The sequence below is a fragment of the Sarcophilus harrisii genome, chromosome 2 (assembly GCF_902635505.1).
Source record: "Sarcophilus harrisii chromosome 2, mSarHar1.11, whole genome shotgun sequence".
NCBI classification, from domain to species: domain Eukaryota; kingdom Metazoa; phylum Chordata; class Mammalia; order Dasyuromorphia; family Dasyuridae; genus Sarcophilus; species Sarcophilus harrisii.
In genome coordinates, this window is record NC_045427.1 from 491,708,053 (window position 1) to 491,736,039 (window position 27,987).

General features: G+C 41.7%; 3 protein-coding genes across 4 annotated transcripts; 2 read left to right on the forward strand and 1 right to left on the reverse strand.

Annotated features, from left to right (window-relative positions):
* The first annotated feature begins 375 nt into the window (after positions 1 to 375).
* On the forward strand, positions 376 to 4,992 carry TPPP2 (tubulin polymerization promoting protein family member 2). Of its 2 annotated transcripts, XM_031954986.1 has the most exons (4): positions 376 to 465; positions 708 to 887; positions 1,353 to 1,506; positions 4,484 to 4,992. In XM_031954986.1, the coding sequence occupies exons 2-4, from the start codon at positions 715 to 717 to the stop codon at positions 4,661 to 4,663; spliced, it is 507 nt and encodes a 168-aa protein (XP_031810846.1). In that variant the 5' UTR covers positions 376 to 465; positions 708 to 714; the 3' UTR covers positions 4,664 to 4,992. The 2 variants fall into 2 exon arrangements, with proteins under 2 accessions (XP_031810846.1, XP_031810845.1); XM_031954985.1 differs by lacking the exon at positions 376 to 465 and having other exon boundaries at positions 622 to 887.
* Positions 1,440 to 27,926, forward strand: RNASE8 (ribonuclease A family member 8). The gene is made up of 2 exons (XM_031954989.1): positions 1,440 to 1,506; positions 25,460 to 27,926. The coding sequence occupies exon 2, from the start codon at positions 27,103 to 27,105 to the stop codon at positions 27,568 to 27,570; it is 468 nt and encodes a 155-aa protein (XP_031810849.1). The 5' UTR covers positions 1,440 to 1,506; positions 25,460 to 27,102; the 3' UTR covers positions 27,571 to 27,926.
* Positions 9,888 to 10,828, reverse strand: RNASE13 (ribonuclease A family member 13 (inactive)). Its single transcript, XM_031954990.1, has one exon. It carries the CDS (start codon positions 10,646 to 10,648, stop codon positions 10,187 to 10,189), a length of 462 nt encoding a protein of 153 aa, XP_031810850.1. The 5' UTR covers positions 10,649 to 10,828; the 3' UTR covers positions 9,888 to 10,186.
* Positions 27,927 to 27,987: the final 61 nt, after the last annotated feature.

Below are 27,987 nucleotides of genomic sequence, written 5' to 3' on the forward strand. Positions count from 1 at the left end.
GAATTGAAAAGACCCTAAGGAAGGGTCTGAACAGAATTTGGTGACTGATAATGCGGCTTGTCCATGCAGCTTCGAAGGTGGAGTTGTCCTGGTGTGGAGCTGCTATTCTCTCTGCTTTCCCTATTCTCTCGGAGAGGGAGAGCGTGTGGACAGCTAGGCCAGGGTCCAGAAGGTTAGCGGCCTGGCCGGGTAGGATGAGGACAGTTGGGTCAGGGGAGGTCGGTGGACAGGCAGGCCGGCCAGGAGGGGCAGAGTGTAAGGACTATGTGGCCACTCAGCCACCCCAAAGGCTGCCTTCTGGGGGCTTACCACCATTGATGTCATAGATCAGCGATGAGATCACAGCTGCCTCTCCCCAGGTGCCTGCAGTCCATACTAGGGCACACACTTTCCTCCCTCCCCCAACATACCTCCACCAAAGAGCTAAAAGCCAGGCAGCTCCAGGCACCATTTGGTCCCTCTTAGGTGGGAAGCCAAAAGAGGGAGGAGGGTGGGTAGTGTCTGATTCTGGGAAGAAGCTGGGGTGGGGGGATGAAACAAAGGGAAATTAGTGAAGGCCAGGGAAGCTCTAGGTTTCTGCACTGCTTCGGCTTTAACCCTGTCCCTTTTGTCTCTCTCTAGGCCTCCCCCTTCCCCTTCCCCTCCCCCTCCCCCTTCCTTTTTCCCTCCCCACCATTTTCCCTGTCTCTCCTCTCCCTAACCTGCAGCTGACCAATGGAATCCGAAGCGGAGAAAACCTTTCACCTCTTTGCCGCCTTTGGGGATTCTTCCTCCAGTGGCAGTAACCTCAACAACCAGAACTTTGTCAAGCTGTGTAAGGACTGCGGCATCATAGATGGCAAGGCAATCACCCCCACTGATGTGGATATTGTGTTCAGCAAAGTCAAGTGAGGAGGCCCGCGGAATCTAGATTATGGCGCCTGGGGATGGGGAAAGAAAGAGGGGTAAAAGAAATAGCTTCGGGGAAGGAGTGACAAGTTTGAGGAGACACTGGGCTATCACTGAATGAAGTGATAAGGTAATGAACCCTTTTTTAAAATTTTCGTATCTGGCATGTGTTTTCTATTTAAATGTTTGTTGAAATAATGAAGGCGGCAAGAAGGCTTTGATTTCAGATTTTCCCCTCCCTTAATACAGGACTGTTAGAGTCTCCCCATAAAACCTGAACTCCCTACTTACTCAGAGATTTAGGCAACAAAGGTAAGGATGCTGGGGTATTAGAGTAGGGGAGAAGCTCTAGTTTGGAAAGCTGATTCTGAGGCAGGGATGACAGAGCTGGGAGTGGGGAAGAAGGAAAAGGAAGTTGCTTATGTCTTAGCACAACTGCCCACGGTGTCAATCAATCATTCCAGGGAGAAGAATGTCCGAACCATCGATTGGGGCCGGTTCCAGACAGCGATTAAGGAGCTGGGTCAAAAAAAATTCATTGGAAAAAGCCCAGAAGAGGCATTGCAGAGTATGTTTGCCCTCATGAGGAACAAAGGTCCAATTGCTTCAGGAGTGACTGTGAGTGACACTGATCTTGACCTTAATCTCCTCTACCCTTGCCTAGAATCATAGAAATCTGGAGTGGGAAGAAACTCCAAGAACCCATTCACAACCCACTACTCCCCTTCTCACCCTCAGCTCCACTTGAGAAACCTGTTCCAGTTCTGATAGCTCTATTTATTAAGTTTCACTTGAGTCAGATCTGCTTCCTTGTTTGTTACTCCTACCATAGTCGGTAGTTTAATCCTCCTACTTCTACCCAATAATCCTCCTCCTCTTCTCCAGGTAAAACCTCTCCAGTTCCTTCAACCAACCCTTGCTGGGCACAGCTTCTAGTCCTTTACCTTTATCTTCTGGTATCCATATTTGTATGGCATGTTCCAGTTATGATCAATCTAGGGCAAAATACAGAAGCTCTCATTTCCCTCAATCTGAATACAATTCTTCAAATCATGTAGACTCAGATCACACACTTCTTTTGACTCCTTTATCACAATGCTGTATTCCATTTAAGTTGGCAATCTACTAGCATTCCCATGCCTTTTTAAAAATTCACTTTTATTTTCAGTCAAATCCTTTCCTTCCCACCTTTCATTAAGGAAACAAGAAAACCAGAAACAAAATCTTTTGCAAACATGTATAGTTAAGAAAAAATTTTTTTCACATTAGCCATGTCATTGTGTGTGTGGATACGTATATACAGATAGGTGTGTGTTTGTGTGCATCCACACACCTCTCAATCTGTACTGTGGAGTCCATTAGCTCCCTAACTGAAGTTGGGTAGCATTTTTCATTGGGTCCTTTGGAATTGTGGCTGATTCTTGTGTTGATCAGAATTTCTAAGTCTTTCAAAGTTATATTTGTTTACAATAGTGTTACTATACAAATTGTCCTCCTGGTTCTATTCACTTCATTATATATTATAAAGGGCTGAAACTCTTGAGTTGAAGCATTGAGGTTGGACAACCAAACACTTAAGGCTAACTACCGATTGGATAATATTAGCATATGCTTGGAAAATGACCCTTCCCACTAGTCTGCGCTGGTTCAGTCTTTTAGTGTATACAGAGAATTGTGGGGAGGATTAGGGGGTAGAGTAAGACAAGCCAGGGTCACTTGGGCGGTGGAGGTGGAAAAAGGTGGTCGTGGAGAACCTGTGTCCATTCCCTTCACTTCTACCTCTAACGACCAAGAATAAAGACCAAGGACTTTTGCTTATCCTGAGTCCAGCTGATTCTAAGGTATCCAGGGTGCTAACTCGGTCTTCACAATATATCAGTTCATACAAGTATTCTTGGATTTTTCTGAAATCATTCCCTTCATCTTTTCTTATAATAATATTCCATCACATTAATATATCCAAATTTGTTCAGCCTTCCCTAAGTGTTGTATATATAGAATTCTTTTTAATCACATGGCCTTCTTCTAAACAATTATAAATAATTATGCAGCTGAGTTTTTACACCTAAGTGAAGAATCTCCTAGTAAAGATTTACCAGTAAGTTTTCTCTTTTTCTAATTCATCTCACTTTCCAAACCTAACCTTTAATATTCTTCAGATGTCTGACCCCTAACATTTGTCAGACCTGGCCACTGCTACCCATGACTCCTGCAACACTACTACAACTCCTGGTAAGAGAGAGTAGCTATAAAAATCCCAAGAAGCAAGGGGTTAATCTGGATATAGAATTGATTATATAGAGACTATTACAACTGGAAAGGCCTCAGAAATCAGCAGATGAAAACTTCCCACTTAACTGATTAGGGCATTGAGGCCAGTCCAATAGAATATAAACTCCTCAAGGAGTGGCGAATCAGGATACAGAACAAAAAATTCACTTGAGCCTTGGCACTGTATTTCCTCTGTTCTCAAAGGCTCAAATATCTTCAGAGGTCAATATAATCAAACCCAATCTAGAACATTCTTCTACAAAAATCTCTACCAGTGGTCTCTATATGGAAATTCTCAATGATAGAGAACCACCTCCATTTTTTTGTAATGTTCACCCAAGGAATTGAGTCTTTTTAAGATTCTAAGTTATATGAAGCACATTGATTTAATTCATCAAGCCATGGAAACTTAAATCTAACTAAATTTTTAAAAAACCCTAAATTTTACTTTAAAACATAAGCTTTAAAAATGAGACCCAAAATGTCAGGTTTTTTTTTTTTTCTGAGAAATTAAAGTTGCCTTGTTATAACTGGCACATACTGTATTCATGCCTATTCACCCTTTCAAATGAACACAAATTCTGCCTCAACAACTTGAAGCCTCAACTCATTTCTTCTAAAGTAAAAAATATATACTAATAATCTCTCTTGTATAAGATTCTCTCTCAGCTACTTAAAGATGGCTATCTTTATTTCTCTTGGTCTGCCCCATTCTAGTCTTTGATTCAGGCTTTACATCCTCAGTTCTTTCACTTGATCCTTTTATATCATTTTATGTCATTTCCAATCTCCTCACCTTCCCAATGAAATGGTACACTTTCATACTCTAAACTCCTTGTCTTTATTCTAATTTTGGGCTCCCTTTCCTCTTCTTTCTATCCCATGTAAACTTAGCCCTTCTCACCCTCAATTTCAATGCTCTCTCTTCAGCAAATGTGTCTTCTTGGGCATTTCCATGGAATGAGTGGAAAAAGGGTTGGGGTAGGGGCTGACTGGACGGGGTCCTTGTGTAGGAGTATCCACAGAAGATTCTTCAGACTAGACAAGGAAGTTTTACAGTCTTCTTCAGCCCATGCTGGGGTAGAGGTCTTCTCATCTACTCTGTAACTTCAGCTATGGAACTCCAGCTTGTTGGTGATCCCCTTATATAATGATACAGAAAATGGTGATAACTTGAGGCAGTTGGAGGGAAGAGAGATGATGGATGGGGGGTCTGGGAATTTATGTGTATGCATGTTGGAAAGAAGGGTAGCAGATGGAATTGAGTAGAAAAAGGTCTTCCAATTCTAACTCTGCTCTTGGGTGGATTTCTATGATTTTACAGAAAGCAATGACAGTGGGAGGTGTGGAGCGTTTGACAGACCCCAGCAAGTATACAGGCTCCCACAAGGATCGTTTTGATGAAGTTGGTAAAGGGAAGGGTAAAGCAGGGCGGGAGGACATGAACACTGGCTACGTGACTGGTTACAAAGGTGCTGGCACCTATGACAAGAAGAAAAAATAGAGGCCTGGCTTGCCCTTTATAGGGAATGGGGCAGAGGGAGAGAGTGAGTCTCCCTGTTTCCCCCCTTCCATCTTCAACTTCATCTCCTTAGCTCTTACTCCATCACCACCAGGGAGACAATAAACATCTGTGTGTGCAGCAGCCAACACGCACTGCCTTCTGCGGGCAGTACCAGGAGGCAGGCTGCTTCATCCATATTGGGGGAGAGAGTAGAGCAAGGGAAGGTTCTCCATAAACATTCTAGACTATCCTTCCAACTCCTCCTCACAGGGTAATAAGGTAGGGAGCAGCTTCCATTAAATTTCTCTTCCTGTTCTTTCCCAACCTAATCTCTGGCCCCAAACCAAAAATCTCTCATTTATATAGTCTTTGGAACTCAGACCCAGGGGATATGGAAGAAAAGCCAGCTGTGAATGCAACTGTTGCTCCTGTTTTTATCATGCTACACCTACCTTCTCATTCCCAACAAGGGGTTAGAAGCCCCTGACCTTCACTCCAACATGTCTCTTCCCCTCGGAAAGTATAAGGGCAGGTTAAGAATGAGAAGAGTAAAACAGTGCCTTGTACATAGTAAATCTTAATAGAGGTTGGTGAAATTGATTTGGTAGAGAGGGGTTTTCAATCCCGAGAGTTCTAGGATAAAAACCCATTAGATATTAAAGAAACCTTCTTTCCCCCAACTTCCTTACCTCCTTCAAAGCCACAACTGTTTTCTTTGCCACCCATGCTCTAAACATATCTTTGCTCTTTTTGACTGCTCCCATTTTCCATCACCTCTCTGTTCTGGCTCAGATATCTCTTAAATGCTAGACTTCCACCACTGGTAAGGCTCCTTACCTCCCAGTTTACTATAGTCAACCAGTCTCCCTGCTTCCAGCTTCTTTAATCTGTCCTTCCCATTTAGGGCAGTTTAACTTTCTCTATGAATAGATTTATTATGTCATTCCTCTGCTCGAGACAGGGCAGGATAACAGCAAAGGGAAGGGGGGTGGGTGGGGGTGGGAGTAGGGGTTGTATTGAACCTTTGGTCAAGGAAGAGACCAGATAAGGTTAGACCCCGTCAACCTGGCTATGCCTTTGAGCTAGTTCTAAGGTGGGACATATGTGAAGAAAAGTCCAAGATCCTGTCGAAGATCTCCTCTTTCCCAGGGCATGAGTCTCTCCTTAGCTCACCACAATCTACTCCAGAGTTCAGTTACTTCATTACTAAACTTCTTAGACACTCACAGTGTCCTATTCTGGTCACTCATTTTATCCCCCAAGTTTTAGCCACTACCCTCAGCTATTTAATAACCCAGAGCCTTCTACTTTTACATTATTACTCATCCTACTTCCCACCTACACTCTCCAATTCTAAGAGCATTTTCCAGGATTTATTTGAATGTTGAATGAATGGATGGATGAATGAATCAGCATTATTTCTTAGATACTAATTTGCCTGACCCTGCTAAGAGCTGAAGATACAAATACAAAAAGTCAGTCCCTGTTCTCAAAGAGCTTATATTCAAACAAGGGAAGACAACACATATTTTGATTTTAAGAGATTCACAAGGATATTGAGTTGATTTCTAGAACAGTCAATTGGTACTGTTCTTTCCAGAAGCAATTGTGCCATTAATTTGAGCAAAAAGTACAAGTTGGGATTGGGGAAAAGGCAACAGGCAGATGGCAAAGGTAGCCTATAGAGGTATGGCTTGCTGGTTGGATAGGGTGTGAAGGTAAAGCATGGCATGTTTTGGAATCAGAGACCCAGTAGTAGATAGAGTGAGCAGTGTGAGCTTGTTCATCCTTAGTCACCAGTCAAGATGGTTGAGCATTAGGGCAGCCAACCATAAAGTCCTCAATTTAGGCTCTCTTGCCATCTGCTTGCTAAGTCACTTGTCCTCATCTCCAATTTGTACATTTCTAGTTAAATTTGAGCAGGTTAAATTTCTGGGAATATGGGAGGGGGGAAAAGATTAGGCTTGGGAGACAGCTTCTGGAAGACTGGTTCAAAGCTGCTGGTTCAAGTAGGAAAAAGTGTAACAGCTGCAAACAGTTGTCAACATGGAGTAGACAGTTGCATGGGGGATTTAAAATGTTTTCTTTACCTGTTTATGGCTAGTAATAAGTTAGTAGGTAGTCCTCCTAAAATCCCACAGTAAATTAGGTCTGCTTCAGACCTTGTAGCAGTTTGCCATCACTTAATCAAAAACCCATCTTCAATTCAATCCACATGTATGTTCTTCCTAGTCCATCTCCAAGCAGAATAGCTGTTCTTGTTTTCCAGGCCAAAGTACTTGTTTCTCACTCACTCCCAACCCCCAACAGGTTTTTAAAAATCCATGCTGTACCTATGCCCAGCTAACCCAGGAAGACTTGTCTGTAGTGAACTTTGGAACTTCACCCACACGTTCCCAATTATCATTGATCACCTCTGGGTTCATTTGTGGTAGTGGTTGGGGGATGAGACACAATTACCTTCAATAAATATATCATACTAAGATTAAGTGTAAGGCCACACAGCTGGTAAGTGATGGTGTTGAGATATGAATTTGTCCTTCTTGAGATGCAGATTATACTATACTGTTGTTTCATGCACTAAAATATTAATACAACTGAACACCAATTCTTCATCCCCAAATTCACCCCAAAACCAGATTTTTTCTCACAGAGGAATTTCGTTGTTGTGATGCCCTGCCCCAATTAGGAAGCACTTTGCATTTGAGGCAGAAGATCCCCCTATTACTGAAAGAAAATGATCTTATCTAACAAGAAACCACAGTTGGGTCCAAGAGACTGTGGTGCTATACTAACTCCCTTTTCCCTAAGGGGCCCCTTTGGCCTAGACTCATGCATGTAGCTTCTATATCAAATTCATTCCCAGGGAGCCTAACTTCCAATGAGTGGAGACTATGCTTCCTTTCTTATTCTCTTCGGCTCATTAAATGCCCACTCTTATATCCGGGGGATAAATTATTTAAAAATTAGATTTTAGCTTCTATCTAGGGTCTCAGAAAGGTACTTATTATACAGTCTAAATCAGGTAGGGGACAGGTACTTTTTTCAGACAGAAATTTTGCTAAAAGATGCAGAACTCTCATACCTCTTATGTCATTAACACCCTATAACTACTCTCAAGAGTAATTTCTCAATAGACTGATACTTAATTTTCATCAGAATGCAGAGCTGGTTGCAAGACTGCTCATTAGGCATTTTATGTAGTTAGCTCTTTGTTGTCTCCCTCAAAGACAATGTTTTGGGGCAAGCCGGGCCAAGGAATTGAGCAGTTTTCCATCTGGAAGTTTCCGTTGTCCCCATTCATTGGGCCAAGGACTTCTGGACCTCTAGACCCTCTGTCATGAGGGTAGTTTAATGAAAGAAAACAATATATGTACATGAGAGAGCCAAAGCAAAGGAGTGAGCTTGGTAGCCTGTCATCAACTCCTCTGTTTAATCACTCAACAAGGAAATTGCTTTGTTGTGTCAGAGTGCTCATGCACTTCAGCTCTCAATCCCATGCCTGATTGAGCCATCTCCCACCCACACCCCTAACCTAAGGGTTTAGTCATCGTATGTGATCAGCAAGAATAAGGAAGGGCAACTCCATGGGATGGCTTTCATTATACCTGGAGCAAAAAGTCTTGGGTTCCAGTCCTATCTTCAAGCTCCATTGTGACTTTGAATATGTGGCAACCTTTCTGGGTCTCAATTTCCTCCTAGTAAAATGGTACTACTAATAAAATAAATTCTAAGTCCTGACTAGCCATATTGTGGTGGATGGAAAGCTGGAAAAGAAGGAGCCACAGAGAGCCGATGTCAAGTTCTGTCTCCAATATACACTGGCTATGACCCCACTCACAACTTCTTAATGTTCTAGACAACTCTAGGACCCTTAAATTGCAGAGAATGTGACAACCTAAATTATCAGATTCCTTATCTGGAGGTACTCTAGACCAGTGAAATTGCGGATCCAGGACCCAGTACCTCAGGTGATTCAGAGGGTTGCTATGAAAATGAAATGAAATAATGTATGTAAAGTGCTTTATATCCGTATAACACCGTATAAATGTGATCTTTGTACCAATGTGCCTTGCACCCTTAATATTGGTTGGTTGATTGGTTAACTCATTAGATCTCACCTGCCTCCATTGGTTGCAATTTGGAAAGGCAGTCCTAGATGGGATGGGAGGTAACTAAGTCATCAGACTGTGGCACTCAGGTATAGTATGCAAAACTTAATTTTGGCTTCTTCCCTCATATCTAATAAATTGTCAAATCCTATCCTTTCTATCTCCAACATATTTCTCAGACCCCTTGTTTATCATTCCTATATCATACTCCTGTTATTATCCTAGGATAAGCTCTATTACCTGCCTGGACTTTTAAATTGCCTTTTAACAGGTCTCACACACCACCCCAACATTTCATTATAGTGGACCTTTCATACTACTACCATACTAATTTTATGGGCAGAGCAAATACAAATGCACAGCACAAGGGAAAGAATTCCAAGGTAAGATGAAAGATTAAAAAGGAGACCTGGCTGAGAGGAAAAAGGATGGCCTAGGAAGGAAGGAAAGGAGGCTACTGAATTTGTTGAATTTGAAATTCTGGAGACTCCCAGATATGTAGCTACCCCAACACTACCAAACTTCCTAATTCTCTTGTACCCTTTCCTAAATTTCAAGATGAATCTATATAAAATAAAAGCACAGAGTTCATGGTTTAAAAAACTTTTATCTTAGCCCATCCCACTCAACCCCACAAGTGCTACTTAGAATCTGTTGTGGGATGGAAAGAAAGGAGAGGACAGTATATATATATATATATATATATAACTGGAAAGAAAGGGAAAGACTGAGAATTTGGGTGTGTGTAGTTAAAGATAGGGAAGATGGAGAATAGGAAAGGGGTCTGTTACTCCAGGATGGATGTGAAGGGGCTGATTCCTTCAGAAACTAGATGGCCAGTATAGCAAACAAAGATACCCTTTGGAGGAAGCTGAGCACAGAAAGAAGTAATGGGGGATAGAAGGTGGGGGTTGGGGAGAAGGGAGGCCAGGCCAGCTGTTGTCATGGTGCTGGCCATGGCTCTGGGGCTCTTTCCAATTTTCAGGATCCGGCCAAGTGAACAGCCAACCTCTGCCAACTGGACAGAGTTAACTTCTTAGGCCAAAGGAGGGGAGGGAGGGAAGGCTCTGAACCCTACATAGGGTGAGGGGCTATATCTTTGGGTTAGAAGATTGGCAAGAGGGCATAGGATTGGACTTGTTTAAAAGGTAATAGGGCAATTTCTTTTTGGTCTATAAGGTAACTTATCTGTTATTCATGTAGAGACCATGGGGAGTGGTCTGGAGCCCTTGGAGACTTTGCTAAATGATCTAGTTTCCTGGAAACTGGCTCAGCCTGCATTGCTGTCATAGGAGGGATACAGAGGGCAGGGGGAAGACTTACATTCCCCAATCAGGGAACAAGAGCCTGCCCCTTGTTCTGCCAGGGATAGGAATCTAGGTTTCCCCTACCACTTGGTTCCCTCCCAATTCTACTTCTCAAGGAGACCAATGATATATATGGGTTCCCCATTAAATCTTCTGTTGCAAAGTAGGTAGACCCGTTGAGTGGAAGTGGTTTCATTGTACTGGCAGGTGGTGGGCGGCTCCAAGGTCACTCGTGAACAGGTGGTAAGAAAAAAAGCATCTTGGCTGAGAGAGCAGTACTCACTGAAGTCCTGGCAAAAGCTGTCAGGTTCCTTGCAGTTTTTACTTATTTGGCTCCAGGGCGCGTGCAGCACATAGTGGGTCCAGGGGCAGTGCCTATCATATCTGTATCCTCGAACAACGGACATCAGACCATTGCAGTAGCCTTGGAACTCATTCGCAAATGTAACCTTGGGAAAGTCAACGTGCAGAGTACGGAAATTTCTGACTTTAGACGATGAGAAGGAGAGGAAGGTCAGAGCTGGTACCAGGAGTAGCTGGAGAACTAGAGTCCTGGCCAGAACCATCTTTTCTGGGGGGGAGAACAATAAAGGGAAGGGAGAGAATAGAGGGCAGGTATCATTCCCTTTCTCCAAAAGGCCTACATCTTCATCCCCAAAGTCTCAGCATCTCTCTCTTTTTTTCTGTTTTTCTCTTCTTATTCATGCCAAACTCCTTACCCAGACTAACTCAGCTTAGAGCCCCTGTCCTTACCCAGTTCTTATGTTGAAGCTTGAGTAGACAAAGAATCAGCTGATCCTTAGACTAGGAATCTCTTTTGGTCTTTTTGGTCCCCTGGCCCAAACTTCTGACCAGTACAGGCAGAGAGTTCTGAAAAGAGAAGGCAGAAGAGCAGGTGATCCTGTCTTCCTCTAGGCTCCTTCCTTCTGAGGCCAGCTGTAACCTGGTCTCACCTGGAAACCGGAGGGGAAGAGGGGATGGAGTAATGAGAAGGCAGAGTCTGGAGGCGGACAATAGACTAGGAGGGTTAATATTTAAAAATCTGGTCAAGGAAACTATTCAAGGGCAGAGGTTGGTTGATTGAAAAAGATCAAAGACAGCATCCTGAACTGATCCATCTTGATAAGATGTGGAACTTTGAGTCAGAATACCTAGTAATTTCATGTTTCCTCTCAACTATTCCCTAAGGTGAATAGAAAAGGGCTATTTAGTTTATGGAGAACAGAGTGCTCTTGGATCTAATTTGATAGGAACAGAGAGTGACTATGATGCCCCTTTCTCTCCTACTCTCTGCGGCCTGCCCAGTGTAATATGTTTCTATTTAGGACTCTAGGCTCAGAAACACGTCTGTAACAACTTTCCATATGCCATCTGAGACCATGGCATCCATCTCTTCTCACTAGACATCATTTTTCTGAATTCAGATTCTGGGTCAGAACCTCTAAGAAGGTCATTAATAAGTCCCTGACTCATCTTTCCACCCACCCTTACCACCACCACCACCACAGCCTACTGTGTGTGGGGGCTGGAGCAGGAGTAGAGAACCACAGAGTTTTTCTGCTCTGTCCAGAACCCAGTGTTGTTAGTCTGAAGAGTTAAGAGCATTGTTGGCTTGTTCTTCCCATCAACACTAAGCCTTAGCCACCAGAACTAGTCTCTCCTCATCCCTACCACGTCCAGGAAACAATTCAGCAGTTTCACTCTCTTATCTCATGGTTTATGTGTCCACAAGGTATTGGCTTGGAACTGGAACTTTCAGCTGTTAGAGGTCTCTCCTATGCTGAGGAAAATGCTAGCCAGAAAACGGATGAGGAGGTCAACTCCTGAGGTTCTACAGTTCTTATTACCGGCACCACTGGGTAGTGCTCTGCCCTCTTTATACAAGGGCATACAAAGCTTTGGAGAAAAGATTCTTCCAGAGGGCTTCCTGCTTTCTGGCTCTCTCTCTCTGATCCTACTTTGCAATGGATTTCACAGAAAGGAATTTTGAACTTCTGGTCACCAAGGCATTGCTCTTATTCTAGTTCCTGCCTCCCCAAAGGCCACAATTTTAGGGAACTTCATCTCTGAGACTTGGTTGCCCAGCCCAGAAAGGATGAAACCCAGGAGAGTAGGCTGATGTCAGCACTGCCTTTTTCATCTTGAAGTGAACAACTGAGAGCAATGCAGATGGTGATAGCCAGGAAGTACTTTGGGCCCCAGCTCACTACATTCTCTCTTAGGGGAAAAAGTAAGTTATAATTAAATTAAAGTCAGTCAAAGAACAAGGCTTCCTCCTAACAAGCTGGTCTCTTCCCATGATCTCTTAATTGCCAACCTTTCTTTCCTCCTTCCTTTCTCTTTCCTTCCTTCCTCCTTTTCCTCCCATCTTTATTTTTTTCTTCTCTCTCTCCATTCTCTCTCTCTCTCTCTCTCTCTCTCTCTCTCTCTCTCTCTCTCTCTCTCTCTCTCTTATATATATATTTCATATGGAGTTCATAGTGTAGTTTTTTTTAATTGACCTTGCTTTAAAAATTCAAATCACTCTGGCTGTTGGACTAGGTTAAAAAAGCCTTTAGCTCATTTCTATCTTTCCTAGCCTTCAATGAAAGGCAGTTGCCTCTGCCAAACTGAGACATGTTAAAGACCTTGCATCCAAAGACATCTCCATCCTTCTGAGCTATATCTGGCCTCTGGATCCAGATGGCCCTGGAGAAGAAAGTAAGGCAGGTGACCTTGCACAGCCCTCTCTCACTTAAATCCCATTTAGTTGCACATGTCATGACATGCCCTCCCTGATGTCATGATGGTCTTTGAGAATGAAAGATAATTGCCAAATCCAGGGGCATTTTCTCAGTTCTACTTCTTGATATTCTCTACAACTTTCAACCCTGTTGATCACTTTTTTCCCCTTGATACTCTTCTCTCTAAGTTTCCAGTATTCTTACTTTCTCCTAGTTCTCTTACTGCCTATCTGACTGCTCCTTCTGGATCTCCTTTGCTGGATCTTCATCCAAGTCACATGGTACCCCAATGTTCCCACAGTATTTTGTCCTGAGACTTAATCTTTTATTATACTTCATCTCATCAGCTCTCAAGGGTTCAATTATTTCCATGCCCATAATTCTCAAATCTGTTTTATCCATCCCTAATCTTTTGATTGACCTTCAGTCTCACATTTTCAGTCACCTATTAGACATCCTAGACTGATAGGCATCTTAAACTCAACATGAGTTAACAAAATCATTGGGTGTTTTCTTGGCAAAGATGCTGGAGTAGTTTGCCATTTTCTTCTTTCAGTTTATTTTATAGAAGAGGAAACTAAGAGTTAAATGACTTGCTCAGGGTTCACCCAGCTATTAAGTGTCTGAGGTCAGAGTTGAACCCAGAAAGATGAATCTTCCTAACTCCAGGCCCCTGTACTCTATACACTGCACCACCTATTCCCCTCTCATTTATCCTTAGCACAAAGTCTTCCACATAGTAGGGCTTAATATCCACTTTTTACTTTCTTTGCAGGTTCCAGATCCCTAATCTCCTAATTCTCCATGGTAGTTGGTGATTAAGGTGTTCTTTCTCCTTTTCTCTCCCTCCTCCAAAAATAAATAGAAAACTAGAAGAAATCTTAAGCCTGTCCTCCTAAATCATAATTAAAATACCCCTCCTCCACAGCCAAGACTTAGTTGTCCCAGCCTTTTTCTCCCCTTCCTTTTTCTAACCCTTTAAAACTGGTCTTTCATACTTCCAAAAGGGTCTAGCCTCAGTGTCTCTTTCTTTTTTCCAAATCTCCCCCTCCTTTAGTATATTAACCACTCTTTATTCTTAAGCTATCACAACCCAAATTTTTGGCCCTTTCTGTTTCTCACTGTTTAAGGAATATTTGAATATCCTACCCAAACCTTAAACCCAGAGTGTCCAAATCCAAATTTATTATCTTTTGCCTTAACACTCTCCTCTTCCTCCTAACTCCTTAATTTCTTTCAATGCTCTTGCTACTTTCTCCGTCACCCATGTTCTAAACCTATATTTTCTCTGACTTTTTCTTCTTCTGATGAGGTTTTGGGTAGCTAGTGGGCAGTAGCAGAGAAAGCCTGAAGTTCCAGTAGGATTTTCATACTGGTGAGGTGAGCAGAGAAGGGCACTGATGGCATCTTTCTCAGCCTTTTAAGTGGGACTTGATTACAGCCCCATCTCAGGTGGAGGTATCTTGAAACCACCCCACTTTATTTTATTGTATCCAATCAGAAAACCAAGTTATGATGTCAAACCCCTAAGGTTGTATTTTCCATCTAGAAGATCTGTTCATATTATAGATCATTGCTCACTCTTTTTAGGATGCTGAATGCCTTGTAGGGTTATCCCTCCAATTAATGGTGTAATCCCCTTCCCTGGCTAATTCCTTTTTAGGCTAACCCCTTTTTAGGGTTAATCTAACTTCTTTATAAATTTCACTCACCCAGTCAATAATGCATTTCCACCTCAAGGTATCTTCCCTTTAATAGCATCTTCCTCAGGGAAAGGGACCTGTATGTGCATGAATGTTCATGGCATCCCTCTTTATAGTGGCCAGAAACTGGAAACTGAGTGGATGCCCATCAATTGGAGAATGGCTGAATAAGTTATGGTATATGAATGTTATGCAATGTTATTGTTCTGTAAGAAATGACCAAATGACCAAGGATGATTTCAGAAAGGCCTGGAGTAACTTACACGAACTGATGCTGAGTGAAACGAACAGGGCCAAGAGATCATTATATACTTCAACAACAATACTATATGATGACCAATTCTGATGAACCTGGCCATCCTCAGCAATGAGATGAACCAAATCAGTTCCAATGGAGCAGTAATAAACTGAACCAGCTACGCCCAGCGAAAGAACTCTGGGAGATGACTAAAAACCATTACATTGAATTCCCAATCCCTCTATTTTTGCCCAGCTGCATTTTGGATTTCCTTCACAGGCTAATAGTACAATATTTCAGAGTCTAATTCTTTTTATACAGCAAAATAACGGTTTGGTCATGTATACTTATTGTGTATCTAATTTATATTTTAATATATTTAACATCTACTGGTCATCCTGCCATCTGGGGGAGGTGGTGGGGGAGGAGGGGAAAAATTGGAGCAAGAGGTTTGGCAATTGTCAATCTTGTAAAGTTGCCCATACATATAACCTATAAATAAAAGGCTATTAAAAAATAAATAATAAAAAAATAGCATCTTCCTCATGGTTGTGAGTTCCACTAGGGAACTTGTCTGTTGTTTTAATTGCTAAAACCCCTTTCTTCGCTAACTTTTTTTGGATTTGGCCCATTCTTAGCAGCATGATAATTCTTTCCTCCTTGATTTGGAAGTCTGTGCCTACGAATTCTTTTGGGATGACCTGTAACCTTAACCCCAGTATTCATTTGGGGTCTCACCTCATGACCCATCATTTTCATGCCCCATCATTTTGGTAGCTAACCGTGTGGTTCAGGAAGAATCTGATTGCATTCTGTAACTTCAACTTTTCTTCAGGATGCAGTTTCCCAGATCCTTTAGATTCTGACTCTAAAACATATTTTGAATCCATTGCATCCATTGCATCCATTCCCTCCTTTTATTACCATTAAGTTGATGGAGTGACTGGAGTGCTGTCCCTAATATCAGTAAGACCCAGTTCAGATCTAGCTCAGAAGCTTACTAGTTGTGTTGCCTTAGGCCAATCATTTAATCATTGTCTGCCTCCGTTTTCTTATTTATTAAGTGAGGATAATACTTCCCCCTCCCACAAGTTGTTGTAAGAATTAAATGAAATATAATATTTGTAAATTCAATAAACATTAAGTGCCTAGTATGTGTCAAGAGGCAAAAGATAGACACTCCCTTCAAGGAGGTTACAATCAAATGGGGAAGACAACGTACAAATGAATATATACAGAGCAAACTGTATACAGCATAAATAGGAAGTAATTAACAGAGGGATGGCACTGGAATAAGAGAGATTAGGGAGGTCTTCATTTTTGGTTGGAATTTAAAGGAAGATGGTGGGAACTTAAAGGAAGAAAGTGGGGGAGAGCATTCTAGGCATGGGAGACAGCCAGAAAAAAATGACCAGAGCTGAAAGATGTAGTGTCTTGTTTGAAGAACTGCTTGGAGATCAATATCATTGGATGGAAAAGTGTGTAACAGGGAGTAAACCTTTAGAAGATTGGAAAGATTGGGGGCAGGGCTAGTTGTGAAGGGGTTTGAATATCAAGGAGCACTGAAGCTATAAGGAGACACTGGGGTTTATTGAGTCAGGGATGCTGTGCTCAGACTTGCATATAAAACACTTTATAAATCTTAAAACAGTATATAAATACTAATTATTACTTTTATTCTCATCTCAATTACAACAGCCTCCTAACTGGTCTTCCCAATTCTATTCTCTTCCTTTCTAATCTATCCTTCACATGTCTTTCAATTTAAGATTCATTTTATCAGCTGATAACTCCGGAGTTCAAGTTTTATTTCTGTATGACTTTGTAAATCCCTTACCTCCTCTGTGCTTTGGCAGTCCTTATCTAAGATAATTGGTGCTTACAGGTGCCAATATGCTAATTAAATCTCTCTCTCTCTCTCTCTCTCTCTCTCTCTCTCTCTCTCTCTTTCTCTGCTGAGGCAATTAGGGTTCAATGACTTGCCCAGGGTCACACAACCAGGAAGTGTTAAGTGTCTGAGATCAAATTTGAACTCAGGTCCTCGTGTCTCTATCTTTATTCTACAAACAGATTTGATGCCTTCATTCTCTACTTAAAACCCTCCAGAGGTTCCCTATTGACTGTCACTTTAAAGGGAGGGGAGGCAATGACTCAGATAAAGACTAATTTCTTGAATTTAAAATGAAGGGATTGGACTAGACAGTTTCTGAGCTCTCTTCAAACTATTCATAATTCTGTGATCTCTGATTCAAAATTATTTATTGATTTATTTAACTGACTTTCAAGGTTCTGTAGAATCCGAGTCCAACCTTTCTTTACAACCTCTTATAGTATGTGTTCTACTCCAAATGACTTGTATACACATTCAAGCTTTCCCAACAATTTACCTTTGTTCCTTTAATCTGGAATTCCCTACCCCCATCTTAGTATTGAATTATAGCTATTCTTCATCACTCTCCTCAAATGCCACTTCCTCTTTGAATGTCCCAAGTTAGAAAATAATCTTTCCTTTTTCTGACCTTCCAAAGCACTTTTTTCGTGTTTCCACTTCTCTGCTTGGCACACGATACTTAATAAATATTATTCCATTCTATGCTGACCTTATATGAATTTATGCCACAAGTTATTTATGTGTACATTGTATTTATCTCCTCCATTTAATGTTTGAATGGGCAGGGACTAGAATTCATTTATTTACTTTTTTTTCCCAGTACTCAGACTAGTACATTGCCCAATATGCACTGGAGGTCACCTACATTATTACCATATGTTACTTGTCACCCACATTATTACCATATGTTACTTAAATTTGAATAATCTCCTAATAGAGCTTCTTTAGACTAGCAATTCTATTTGGAATATCCCCCTGCCTCCCTGTCTACCAGTCCTCATCCCTCCCTCTCCTTCCAAACTTGGCCCAATATTCTGACTTCTTGTCATCCCACTCTTCTTGCTTTCTAATTCCACATTTTTGGCACTTTATGATCTCTTTTTGCACTACAAGTCAAAACCCTATTCCTTCTTTGAGCTAAAATTTTCCCTTAAAAAGTGGGCCATGACTCAACACTTGGAAATCTTTATTTGTTAATCAATGATATTTTTTCTGTTATTCATTAAAGGTTATGCTATTGACCTACATTTGGTAGAGCATTTATTTACTTTGCATGATCTTCCCAGAAACTTAACTGGCTGCCATGGATAACATTTGTCAAATGGCTAACTAGGCAATTGTGATACAAGGTATCATTGGGGAACTATCAGGCTAACCTACTGAAAAATCATAAATACAAACTTGGCTGCGTCACAGAATCACAGAATTTCAGAGTTAAAAAGGACCTCAGCAGACATGTCTAAAAAGCTATTCTTACTTACTACAGTATAGCCTGTGCTTAAATTACTCCAGTGAAGAGGATCACATTACTTCTCCCTAGCCCACTGAGCTTAATGGTCAGATCTCTTTAAAGTACCATATAACAATAAAGACAGTCTCTGGACCTTGTGCTAGACATTTGGCAGCCCTTGCCCAATGGTAGGAATCAATTTCATGATTTTTTCTAGTAACACATAGCAGTTATGTATCTCTGAAAATAAAACAATTTGGAAGTTCAGTAGGTGATAGATCATAGATCGATGATGATGATAGATAGATAGATAGACAGATAGACTTTATCAATCTGTTCCATCTCAATCTCATTTCTAGATCCTCATCCAGGTCTTAATTTTTCCCTTTCAATATCCCTCAGGGGTCTGTCCTGGGCCATTTTCTCTTCTTCCAAAAGTCTTCATTTGCTGATCTCATCAACTCCCATGGATTTAATTCCATCTTTAGGTTGATGATTCTCAAATCTCCTAATCCGAATCTAATCTTTATGTTATCTCCAGCTGCCTACTATACAATGGCAATTAGATATCCAGTAGATACCTTAAACTCAACATGTGCAAAATGGGAATTCATTCTTTTCCATCAAACTCTTCCCATTTCTATTTTCCTCCCAGTCTCTCAATCACATATCTTTCCTCTAGTTTATTCTTCATTCAATCACCAAAGTGGTTTTCCTAAAAAGAAAATTTAGTCATGTCATCCTCATCCCTACTCAACAAATTTCACTAACTATCAGCTCCACAATCAGAACATAATTCTCTGTTTGGCATTTAATGATCTTCATTACCTTGCCCCCTTCCCCTAACTCTAACCTTTCTAGTCTTCCTGTACCTAATACCAGTGACCATGACTCTGGTTTTCTTGCCTTTTCTCAAAGATGCTGTTCAATCCCTTGGCTGTGGGCATTTTTCTCTGGCTGTTCCTTATGCCTGAAAGACTCTCCTTCCTCATCTCCACCATTGGTTTCCCTAGCTTTCTTCTAACTCCAACTAAAATCCTATCTTCTACAAGAAATCCCTCTTGGTTATAATGCTTTCCCTCTTTTATTTCCTCATGTTCCCACGTATAACTTGTTTGTGCATATTTGTGTACTTGATGTTTCCTCCACTAAATTGTCAGTTCCTATAAAGCAGGAATTGTCTTTTGTCTCTTTTTATATATCCATCACTTAGTACCTGACACATAGGAGGTGCTTAATAAATGCTCATTGACTGAGGGTCAGGAGATATCTAGGGAGTGATCAGGATACATGTCAGGGATGAGAAGGAGGTCATTTAGTCCAGTCCTCTGATTTTACAGTCAAAAAACTAGGAGGTTCAGTGAGTAAACTTTATGCAAATGCAAGTCTGTAGGTATATAAAATGGACATACAAATAAAATATTTGCTGATAGATAACAACTCATATAACAACTCATAACTTCATGACTACCACATTGTTATGTGACTCCATATGAGGTTGTGAACCATAATTTCAGAAGCTTTGGTCTAGAGTATGGCGGTTTGTCAGCTTATGTTTGAAATGGGATGAAGAAGGAAATTTGTGAGTTGAAGAGGTAAAGAAATCAAGAGGTCAGGTTGTTAAAAGGCTCTTTGACCTTTGATCTCCCAAAGATGATGGCAGGGGACAGAATGGAAAGGAAGGTGGTGAGCCGGAGTTAGAAGTCACTGGGAAACTTGAGAATGCCCTAGAGATTTAGTAGATGATAGTAATCAGGACAGGGAGAGGATGATACAGAGAGATTTTGTAAATCTCAGAAGAGATCATTGGGATTTTTATTGGAATGGGATACAAGTATTCCTATATCTCCTTCAGGCCCTGTGAGACAGAGGGGACAGAGGAATGATATTTAATGGAGAGAATCACAACCAGAAAACCTAGGTTCTAGTCCCTCTGACCCCACCTTTATATATTGTAAAAGCAGGTCACTTTCCATCTGCATGCATCATCAACCTTACACAACAAAGTGGAACAGCAAGAGTGAATGGGATATGCTGGAAACACCCTCCGTGCCCTTGGACTTTCTCACATGCCCACCCTCCCACCCAAAGTCTGTATCTCTAGCCTCGGAGCCAGTTTCCCTTCTTTACAGAGCTGGGGGACTGCGGGGTGGAAGGTTCCCTACAGCAGTAGACTTGGTTCCTTCCTCCCCCCCCCTTTCTTTCCTTTTCTTTGTTATAAGGTATGGCTTACTGGGGAGAGGAGAGTGGATGCCCAGAAATCAAAGTGATTTCAAGAAGAACATTTTAAAATTCGGATTCATTTCAGAGGAGCAGAGAGCAGGCAATTCCTCGTGTCTCAGACACCACTTCTTTACCCCCCACAGATGAAAGCCACAAGAAGCAGCTGCTGTTGGCCTACCATAAAAAGAGGCAGAGCTCCACCTGGCATGTGTTGGGGTTTGCACAACACTCACCCCGGCTCCCTTCACTGCCAGCTGCGGGCCCCCTGGGGAGAGGCTGGGCCACCATGGCTGAGGGGATGGGAGCGAGAGCAGGCCGACTCTCTCAATTCCCATGCTCAGAGGCCGCTTCTTTTCTGGCCCATTTTTGCCCATTCTTCTCCCCCCAGGGCTGGCCTCCTGCAGCTCTTCCATGACCTTTCCACCTTGGCCCTCTGCCTCCCTCCTCTATTCACCCATCCTCCACATTTTCTCTTCTCGTTGAAAATGCCCTTTAAAAAATGCAGCCAGGGGGCAAATGAAGGGGAAAAAATAATTCGCACTGAACACTCAGTCTTCATGTTGGTGCAACATGATCCAAAGTGGACCACAGCCTGTAAGCTGCCTAAGTCAGGCCGGGAAAAGCTTCCCCAGTGGAATCTAGATGGTGATGAAGTTACAAGGATAGGATCTGGTTTACCCATGGGCAGGTAATGGATTCCATTTTCCATTTCAAATTTAATGTGTGGGTAACCAAAAAAAGACTGTGTTATAATGAATAGTCAGCTTCAGACCTATATTCAAGTTCATCCTCAGACAAATACTAGCTTTGTGATCCTGACCAGAGGTTAAAACAACCTCTGAGCTATGCTCTAGGTAACTTTTTTTATTAAAGTTTATTTTCAAAACATATGTATGGATAATTTTTCAACATTGACCCTTACATAACCTTATGTTCCAGATTTTCCTCTCCTTTTCCAGATCCCCTCCCTGAGATGGCAAGTAAACATGTTAAAATATATGTTAAATCCAATATTTGTATACATATTTATACAGTTATCTTGCTGTACAAGAAAAATCAGATCAAAAAGGGAAAAAATGAAAAAGAAAACAAAATGCAAGTGAACAATAAAAAAAGAGTAAGAATGCTATGTTGTGGACCACATCCAGTCCCCACCACCCTCTCTCTGGGTGCAGATGGCTCTCTTCATCACAAGATCATTGGAACTGGCCTCGATCATCTCATTGTTGCAGAGTCACAGAACTGATCATTGTATAATCTTGTCACTGTGTATAATGATCTCCTGGTTCTGCTCACTTCACTCAGCATCAGTTCAAGTCTCTCCAGGCTTCTCTGAAATCATCCTGCTGATGGTTTCTTATAGAACAATAATATTCCATAGCATTAATATAACATAACTTATTTAGCCATTCTCCAACTGATGGGCATCCACTCAGTTTCTAGTTTCTAACCACTACAAAAAGAGCTGCCACAAACATTTTTGCACATGTGGTGGGTAGGCAAGTTTTTAAGACTAAATTTACAAACACAGCTAATATAGAAATATATTTTACATGACCTTACATATATATATGCATATATATAATCAAAATAAAATTGCTTGCCTCTTCATAGAGGGCAGAGGGTCAGGAGTGATGGAGAGAATTTGGAACTCAACATTTTAAGAATATTATTGTTCAAAAAATTTTACATGTAATTCCAAAATATTAAACTAAATAATTTTTTTTAAAGACAGTTGCAGAGAAGGTGCTAATTCATCTTAGCAGAAAGAGTTCCTCATTTTGGAGTTACTTATATCAACAAAATAATAGATTTAGTCTGTGACTTTATTTCTTTATAGACATGGGCTTTGAATATCTTCATACATTTTGGTTTTGCTTTTTTGCTCCAAAGCAATAGGGGAATATGTTGATTTAATTTCATTTCCCACAAAGGCAATTCAAATGGAGAGGGAGAAGGGAGAATAATAACTTCCATTCACATAAGACTTTAAAGCTTGGAAAGTACACTGCATTTATTCTCTCCTCTTATCCCCCAACACCCTGTGAAGTTTGTAATATTGACAGTTTCTCTCCATTTTGCAGATAAAGAAACTAGGACTCAGGTTAAGTGACTTGTCAATAAACACACAACTAGTGATAGTGTCTGAAGAGGCTGAGTTCAGCACCCTCCAGCCATTCAGTGGCAGTGGTTAGAGGAAATCAGATGTGGAAACAGTGTATTACAAGATAATGTAGTGGATAGAGGACTGGAGTTGGGAGGACCTGGAAGTTCAAATCTAGCCTCAGATGCTTAACATCTACTAGCTGTGTAACCCTGGGTAAAACACTTAATTTTACCTGCCTCACAAGAAAAATAAAATATATTTTGAAAGCTAAGAATGAGCAGTTGTAGTTGAGAATCCAGTTGAGCTCCCTTACAAGCCTCCCTCCCCATCCCACCCCCAGACTCCACCTTTGGGAATCTTGATAACTTCTGATGAAGAGGCTATTCTGAATCAAGGATTCTTAGGCAGAAAATGTCTTGACATCTCCCCTAGCATGTGTGTAGCTCTCTTTACATAGGTTCACTTTTGCTCTAAGAAAGCATAGGAAGATGTGGCTCAAGAGCTCAGGCCCCAAGAAAGGCAAATTAATGAAGTGTCAGCATCCAGTGTCCCATGGAGGCCCATGGAAGACCTTAGCTTAAATATAGCCCAGGTCTCCTACTGCATCCAGGGCCATCTGCAGCCATCTTGATATACATCCTGGCACTGGACCCAGAGGGCTCTGGAGGGAAAAGGGAGGCCAGTGAGCTTGCCCAGCCTCCCTCACTTAAATCCAATTCACTTGCATGTCCCGGCATCCCCTCCCTGATGTCCTGGTCATCTCCAAGAAGGAAGGACAAACACAACCTCTCCTGCCATCTAGTGGAATATCTCTCTTCCCAGTTCATTCTAGTGCAGCCAGTCTCCCGTCTCCCTCCATCCCTCACCACAGTTGCTCTTCTCTTGATACACAAGGGTGGTCCTCTTCCTGTTGGTTTCCTGTCTCCCTTAGAGCCCCAATAAAAACCCTACCCAAACCTTGGCCTACCTTACTGGCCAGAACTCTATCTCTAACCCTAAATTCTCAGATCACTTTGATTTAAAATAATCTATCCCACTAAATACCTGTGTTGTTATTACATACTAAGGAAATCATAAAAATAATGGGGGATAGTAGGAGGAAGACACCTAAATATGTGAAACTGGAGAAAACGATTCCATCTGTTTCCTTTGGTCCCCATATATTGGTAGCTGAGATCTCATACAACACCAAGCTATCTAGCCATCAGTGATTATATTATTGATTGATGCTGGACCTAAGCCAATCAGTAATATAATGAAGAGAGTCTTAAGGATCTTGAATATTGTTTTGACAGAAGGAGACTGTCCTCAGGCTCCAATCTGAGAATCAGAGAATGGGACCCATACTTTAATTTATAACCATAAAGAACCTCTTGATTGTCTTTATTAAAAAAACAGAGGGCCAGAGAAATTAAAAGACTGTGGCAAAGCCAGATAAGTGATAGATCTAACCCAAAATCCTCTGTTTCCAAATCCCTATTAATGCTGCTGTTCCAGGAATACTAGGGTAACATTGGATACAGCCTTATACTCAAGACTGACATTGAGCATTTTCTATAATACTTTATTGCTTTGATAAAGGGGCATCATAGAGTTCTAGCAAGAATCAATAGACTTTGGTTCATGGTCTCATGGATCTGCTGTTCAAGTCAGATCTAAGCTGCTAGTCATGTGACCATGGCCAAGTCTCTTTACTTTAAATATTGATCTTGTAAATCCTTCCTTGCATAGCTAAGAACAAAAACAAAGTGTTTCTCATTCATTGTCTTCTCTTTCCTCCCCTTTCTCAGCCCTTTTCAGTCTGATTTCTGACACCATGCAACTGAATCTGATCTTTCCAAGATTAATAGTGATCATTTAATTTCCAAATCATGTGGCCTGTCTGAAGTCCTCATCCTCCATGTCTCTCTTTTCACACCTTTGACTCCCCTGTTGTCTTGCATACACCATGCCCTCTTGGTTTTGGTAATAGCTGCTACATGCTTATTTTACCTGTCTGGCCACCCCTCTGTCTTCTTTGTTGGACTATCCAGGGCTCTGTTCTGAGTATTTTCTATCAACTTTCTTTCTCAGTGATTCCATCAACTTCTATAAATTCAATTATTCTCTCTAAATATGTGACTTTCAGATTTCTATATGTAGCTTCAGACTCTTCTGAGACCCCGCATCTCTAACTTCCTTTTGAATTCTCTCAACTTCTTGTCCTATAAGCATCTCAAAACAGAAATCACTCTCTTTTCCCTAAAACCCTAACTTCTTTCTTCTGTTTCTATTGATGCCATCAATATCCTTTCAATTTCACAGGTTTGCAGCCTTGGAGAAACACTCAACTCTCCCCTCTCCTTCAACCCTCATATCCGATCTATGGCCAAGTCTTGTCTCTTCTCTTCATAATATGTCTTCCATCTTTTCCTTTCTCCCTCCTCACACAGCTGTGACCCGAATTTCCAGGTCCTCATCACCTCTTGCCCAATGTATTACAAAGCCTTCCTAATTGGTCTTCCTGTTTCCATTCACTCCTATCTCCAATTCATTCCCCACACATCTGCCAAAATGATGTTCTTAAAGCACGGGTCTGACTGTGTTACTCCTATATTCAAGATACTCCAGTGGCTCCTCCTTGCACCAGAACAGACGCGAATTTCCACTCTTTAGAGTTTAAAACCTACTTCCCTTTTGGTTCATTTCCACACTTATTCCCCATAATTCTTCCAATGCAGTCTATTTCCAATCAAAGAAGCCTGCTTGCTGCTCCCACCTCCATGTTTTGGCGCAGGCCCATGTCTAGATTTACTTCTTTCCTCACTTCTCTAGTTGGAATTCCTCACTTCCTTCTAGGCTTAGCTCAAGGACCATTTTCTTTCTATAGAAGACCCAGTCTGAGCTCCCACTCCTCAATGGCTACTGCCCTTTCTCTTCTCCCCTTGCAAATATAATTTGGGACTTATTTTGAATTTACTTGTCTGGATCCATATTGTATCACCCAACTAAATGTAAGCTCCTCGAGGGCAGGGACTTTAATTTTTATCTTTGTCTCCTCAGTGCCTAGCATGGTGCTGCCACTTAACAAATTTTCGTTGAATGAATGTAGAAGTCAGTACTTGAACAGGAAAAAAAAGAAGAAGAAGACGCCCAGATAATAGCCTTGGGAAGCATTACATCATCATCAGAATAACTAGTGGGGATGGAGATGAAGGGATCAAATAGCACAGAATCCTCATAAAACCTTGATGATGCAACTCTTTTTTCTTCATATTTTCAGGAGTAAACAGTGCCCCAATTAGAAAATCCTATCCACAAGGACTTGTAGAGGCAAGCACGGTAGAGAGCACTTGGTGCTTCCACAAGGAGCTCATTGCTGCCCCTGCTGAGGGGCAGAAATACACCATGGCCCTTTTCCAGGCCTTCATACTCTGTTGACACGTGAGGAGAAGGGAGCACAGCATTAAGCTTTTTTTTTTTTTTACAAGGCAAGATGAGTACATTGTTCAGGGCGTTGTCATTACAGAACTTGTTTAGACAGGTGTATTTATTCCTTCCATATACGCTGGAATGTATCCCCTGGGTCAGGTCACATGGAAGGGAAGGGGAGAGGGACTGCCTTTGATCCCAAAGCCAGGAAGTGACTGGCTTCAAGCTGTTCTGGGAGTGAGATACGGTCGCCAGCCACAAACACCACTTCTGTCCCCCAACCCCGGGATCGTCCTCATATCCTTCTGGCCAGCACAGAGGAAGCTGGCTCTATAGGAACCACAACCAACAAGGAAGATTCTCCAGGGTTTTCTCGAGACATCTGGATTCAGCTTTCAGCAAGAAATTATTCTCAGACTGGATGATGAAAGGTGATGGCTTTATATGGTTGAGGTAGATAAGGATTTAGGGAGGGATGAGTGTTTTAGGGAAGGGAGGAAAAAAGGATGGATAAAGAGAAAAGATGTTTTTTCATAGGATAATTATATAAATCAATGGGGATGAGAGATTTATGTAAGCAAGGAGCACAATAGGGTATATATTTAAATATAATTTATATTTTTAATAATATGTAAACAAAACAAAATAAAATAAGATGTGAAGAGAGAGGAATACAATGATATGAATAAAGGGGACAGTAGGTTGAGAGGAGCTGGGAGCAAAATGGGATAAGAGGGATTGATGCTTAATAGGGGAAAGCACAGTAGAGATGAAAATACTGGCAAGGATGGGAATGCTGTGTTATTTGGAGATGAGAGCATAGAGTAAAAATACAGAAATACAGTGAGTAAACATTTATTAAACACTTGTTGTGTGTCAGGCACTATGCTGATGTGCTGAGGAGTCAAAAAAAGGCAGTTCCTATTTTCAGTGATTCCACAGTGAAGCATGTAGGAAAATAGTGGATAAAGGGGAATATGATCACAGTGGAATGAAGGGGGGAATATAGCATTAGAATGAATTGAGGGAGGGATAGGATCCCAGTAGGGATGAGAAGATTAAATGAAACAAGAAAAGGAGACTGGGGAGATTATGGGATAATTGGACATAAAGCACAATCATGAATGGGGATAGGAACACAATGAAATAGGTGGGGATGGGAGCACAGCTGACCAAGGAGACAGTAACTGAAAGCCGAGGTGGGAGCCACTAACTTCTTGAATGTATAGCTTGTTGCCCTCTGCTCCCTTCATTTTTCCTCCCCCATAGGAGAGATGGCACCAGCTCTGGCAGGCTCATGCCCCCTCTTGCTTCTTTTTCTGGGCCTATGGGAGGTCCCAGTTGGCACAAAGCCTCAGAACCTGACCTATGCCCAGTGGTTTCAAGTCCAGCATGTGCAGCCCAGCCCTCTCCAATGCAACAGGGCCATGGGCAGGATTAACTATTACACCCAGCGCTGCAAGCCCCTTAACACCTTCCTCCATGACACTTTCCCAAATGTGGCCATTGCCTGTGGATCCCCCAGCATGACTTGTAAGAATGGCCAAGGGAACTGTCATCAGAGCCCTGGCACAGTTCCCATTACCCAGTGTGACCTCACCTCTGGGAAATACCCTAACTGCCGCTATAGCGACGCCTGCCTTGATAGAGCCTTCGTTGTGGCCTGTGATCCCCCTGAAGATGGTGATCCCCCTGAATATCAGCTGGTTCCTGTGCACCTGGATGGCATCGTTAGCCCCTGAAAGCCCTCTGTCCAAGCCTGGCGGGGAGGCTGACACACTGGTTCTCTTGCTGCCTTCTGCGCTGGCCCCTAGAGGTTCTTTCTTCTGGTTTAGATTCTTCTAGGGATGAACAATGGGAGGGAGGAGGAATGAGAAATAATATTACTGGGAGTAGATCCAAGAAGGGAACTGCTATTAATCCTTTCATTGCTGCTGCTCTACAGATTCATCCATGTTAAATGAGACAAAATATCAGCTCTCTTATCATCCCAAACATCTTGTTTTTATATCCTAATTCCTAATCCCCAAACCCATTGACCCCAATGGAAGAAAGTAGGCAATAGTTAATTATCAATAAAAATAAATTTTAAAATAAAGTCACATAAAAATAAAGTAACATTTTTAATTTTCAGTGCTTCCACAATGTCATTTAATTTG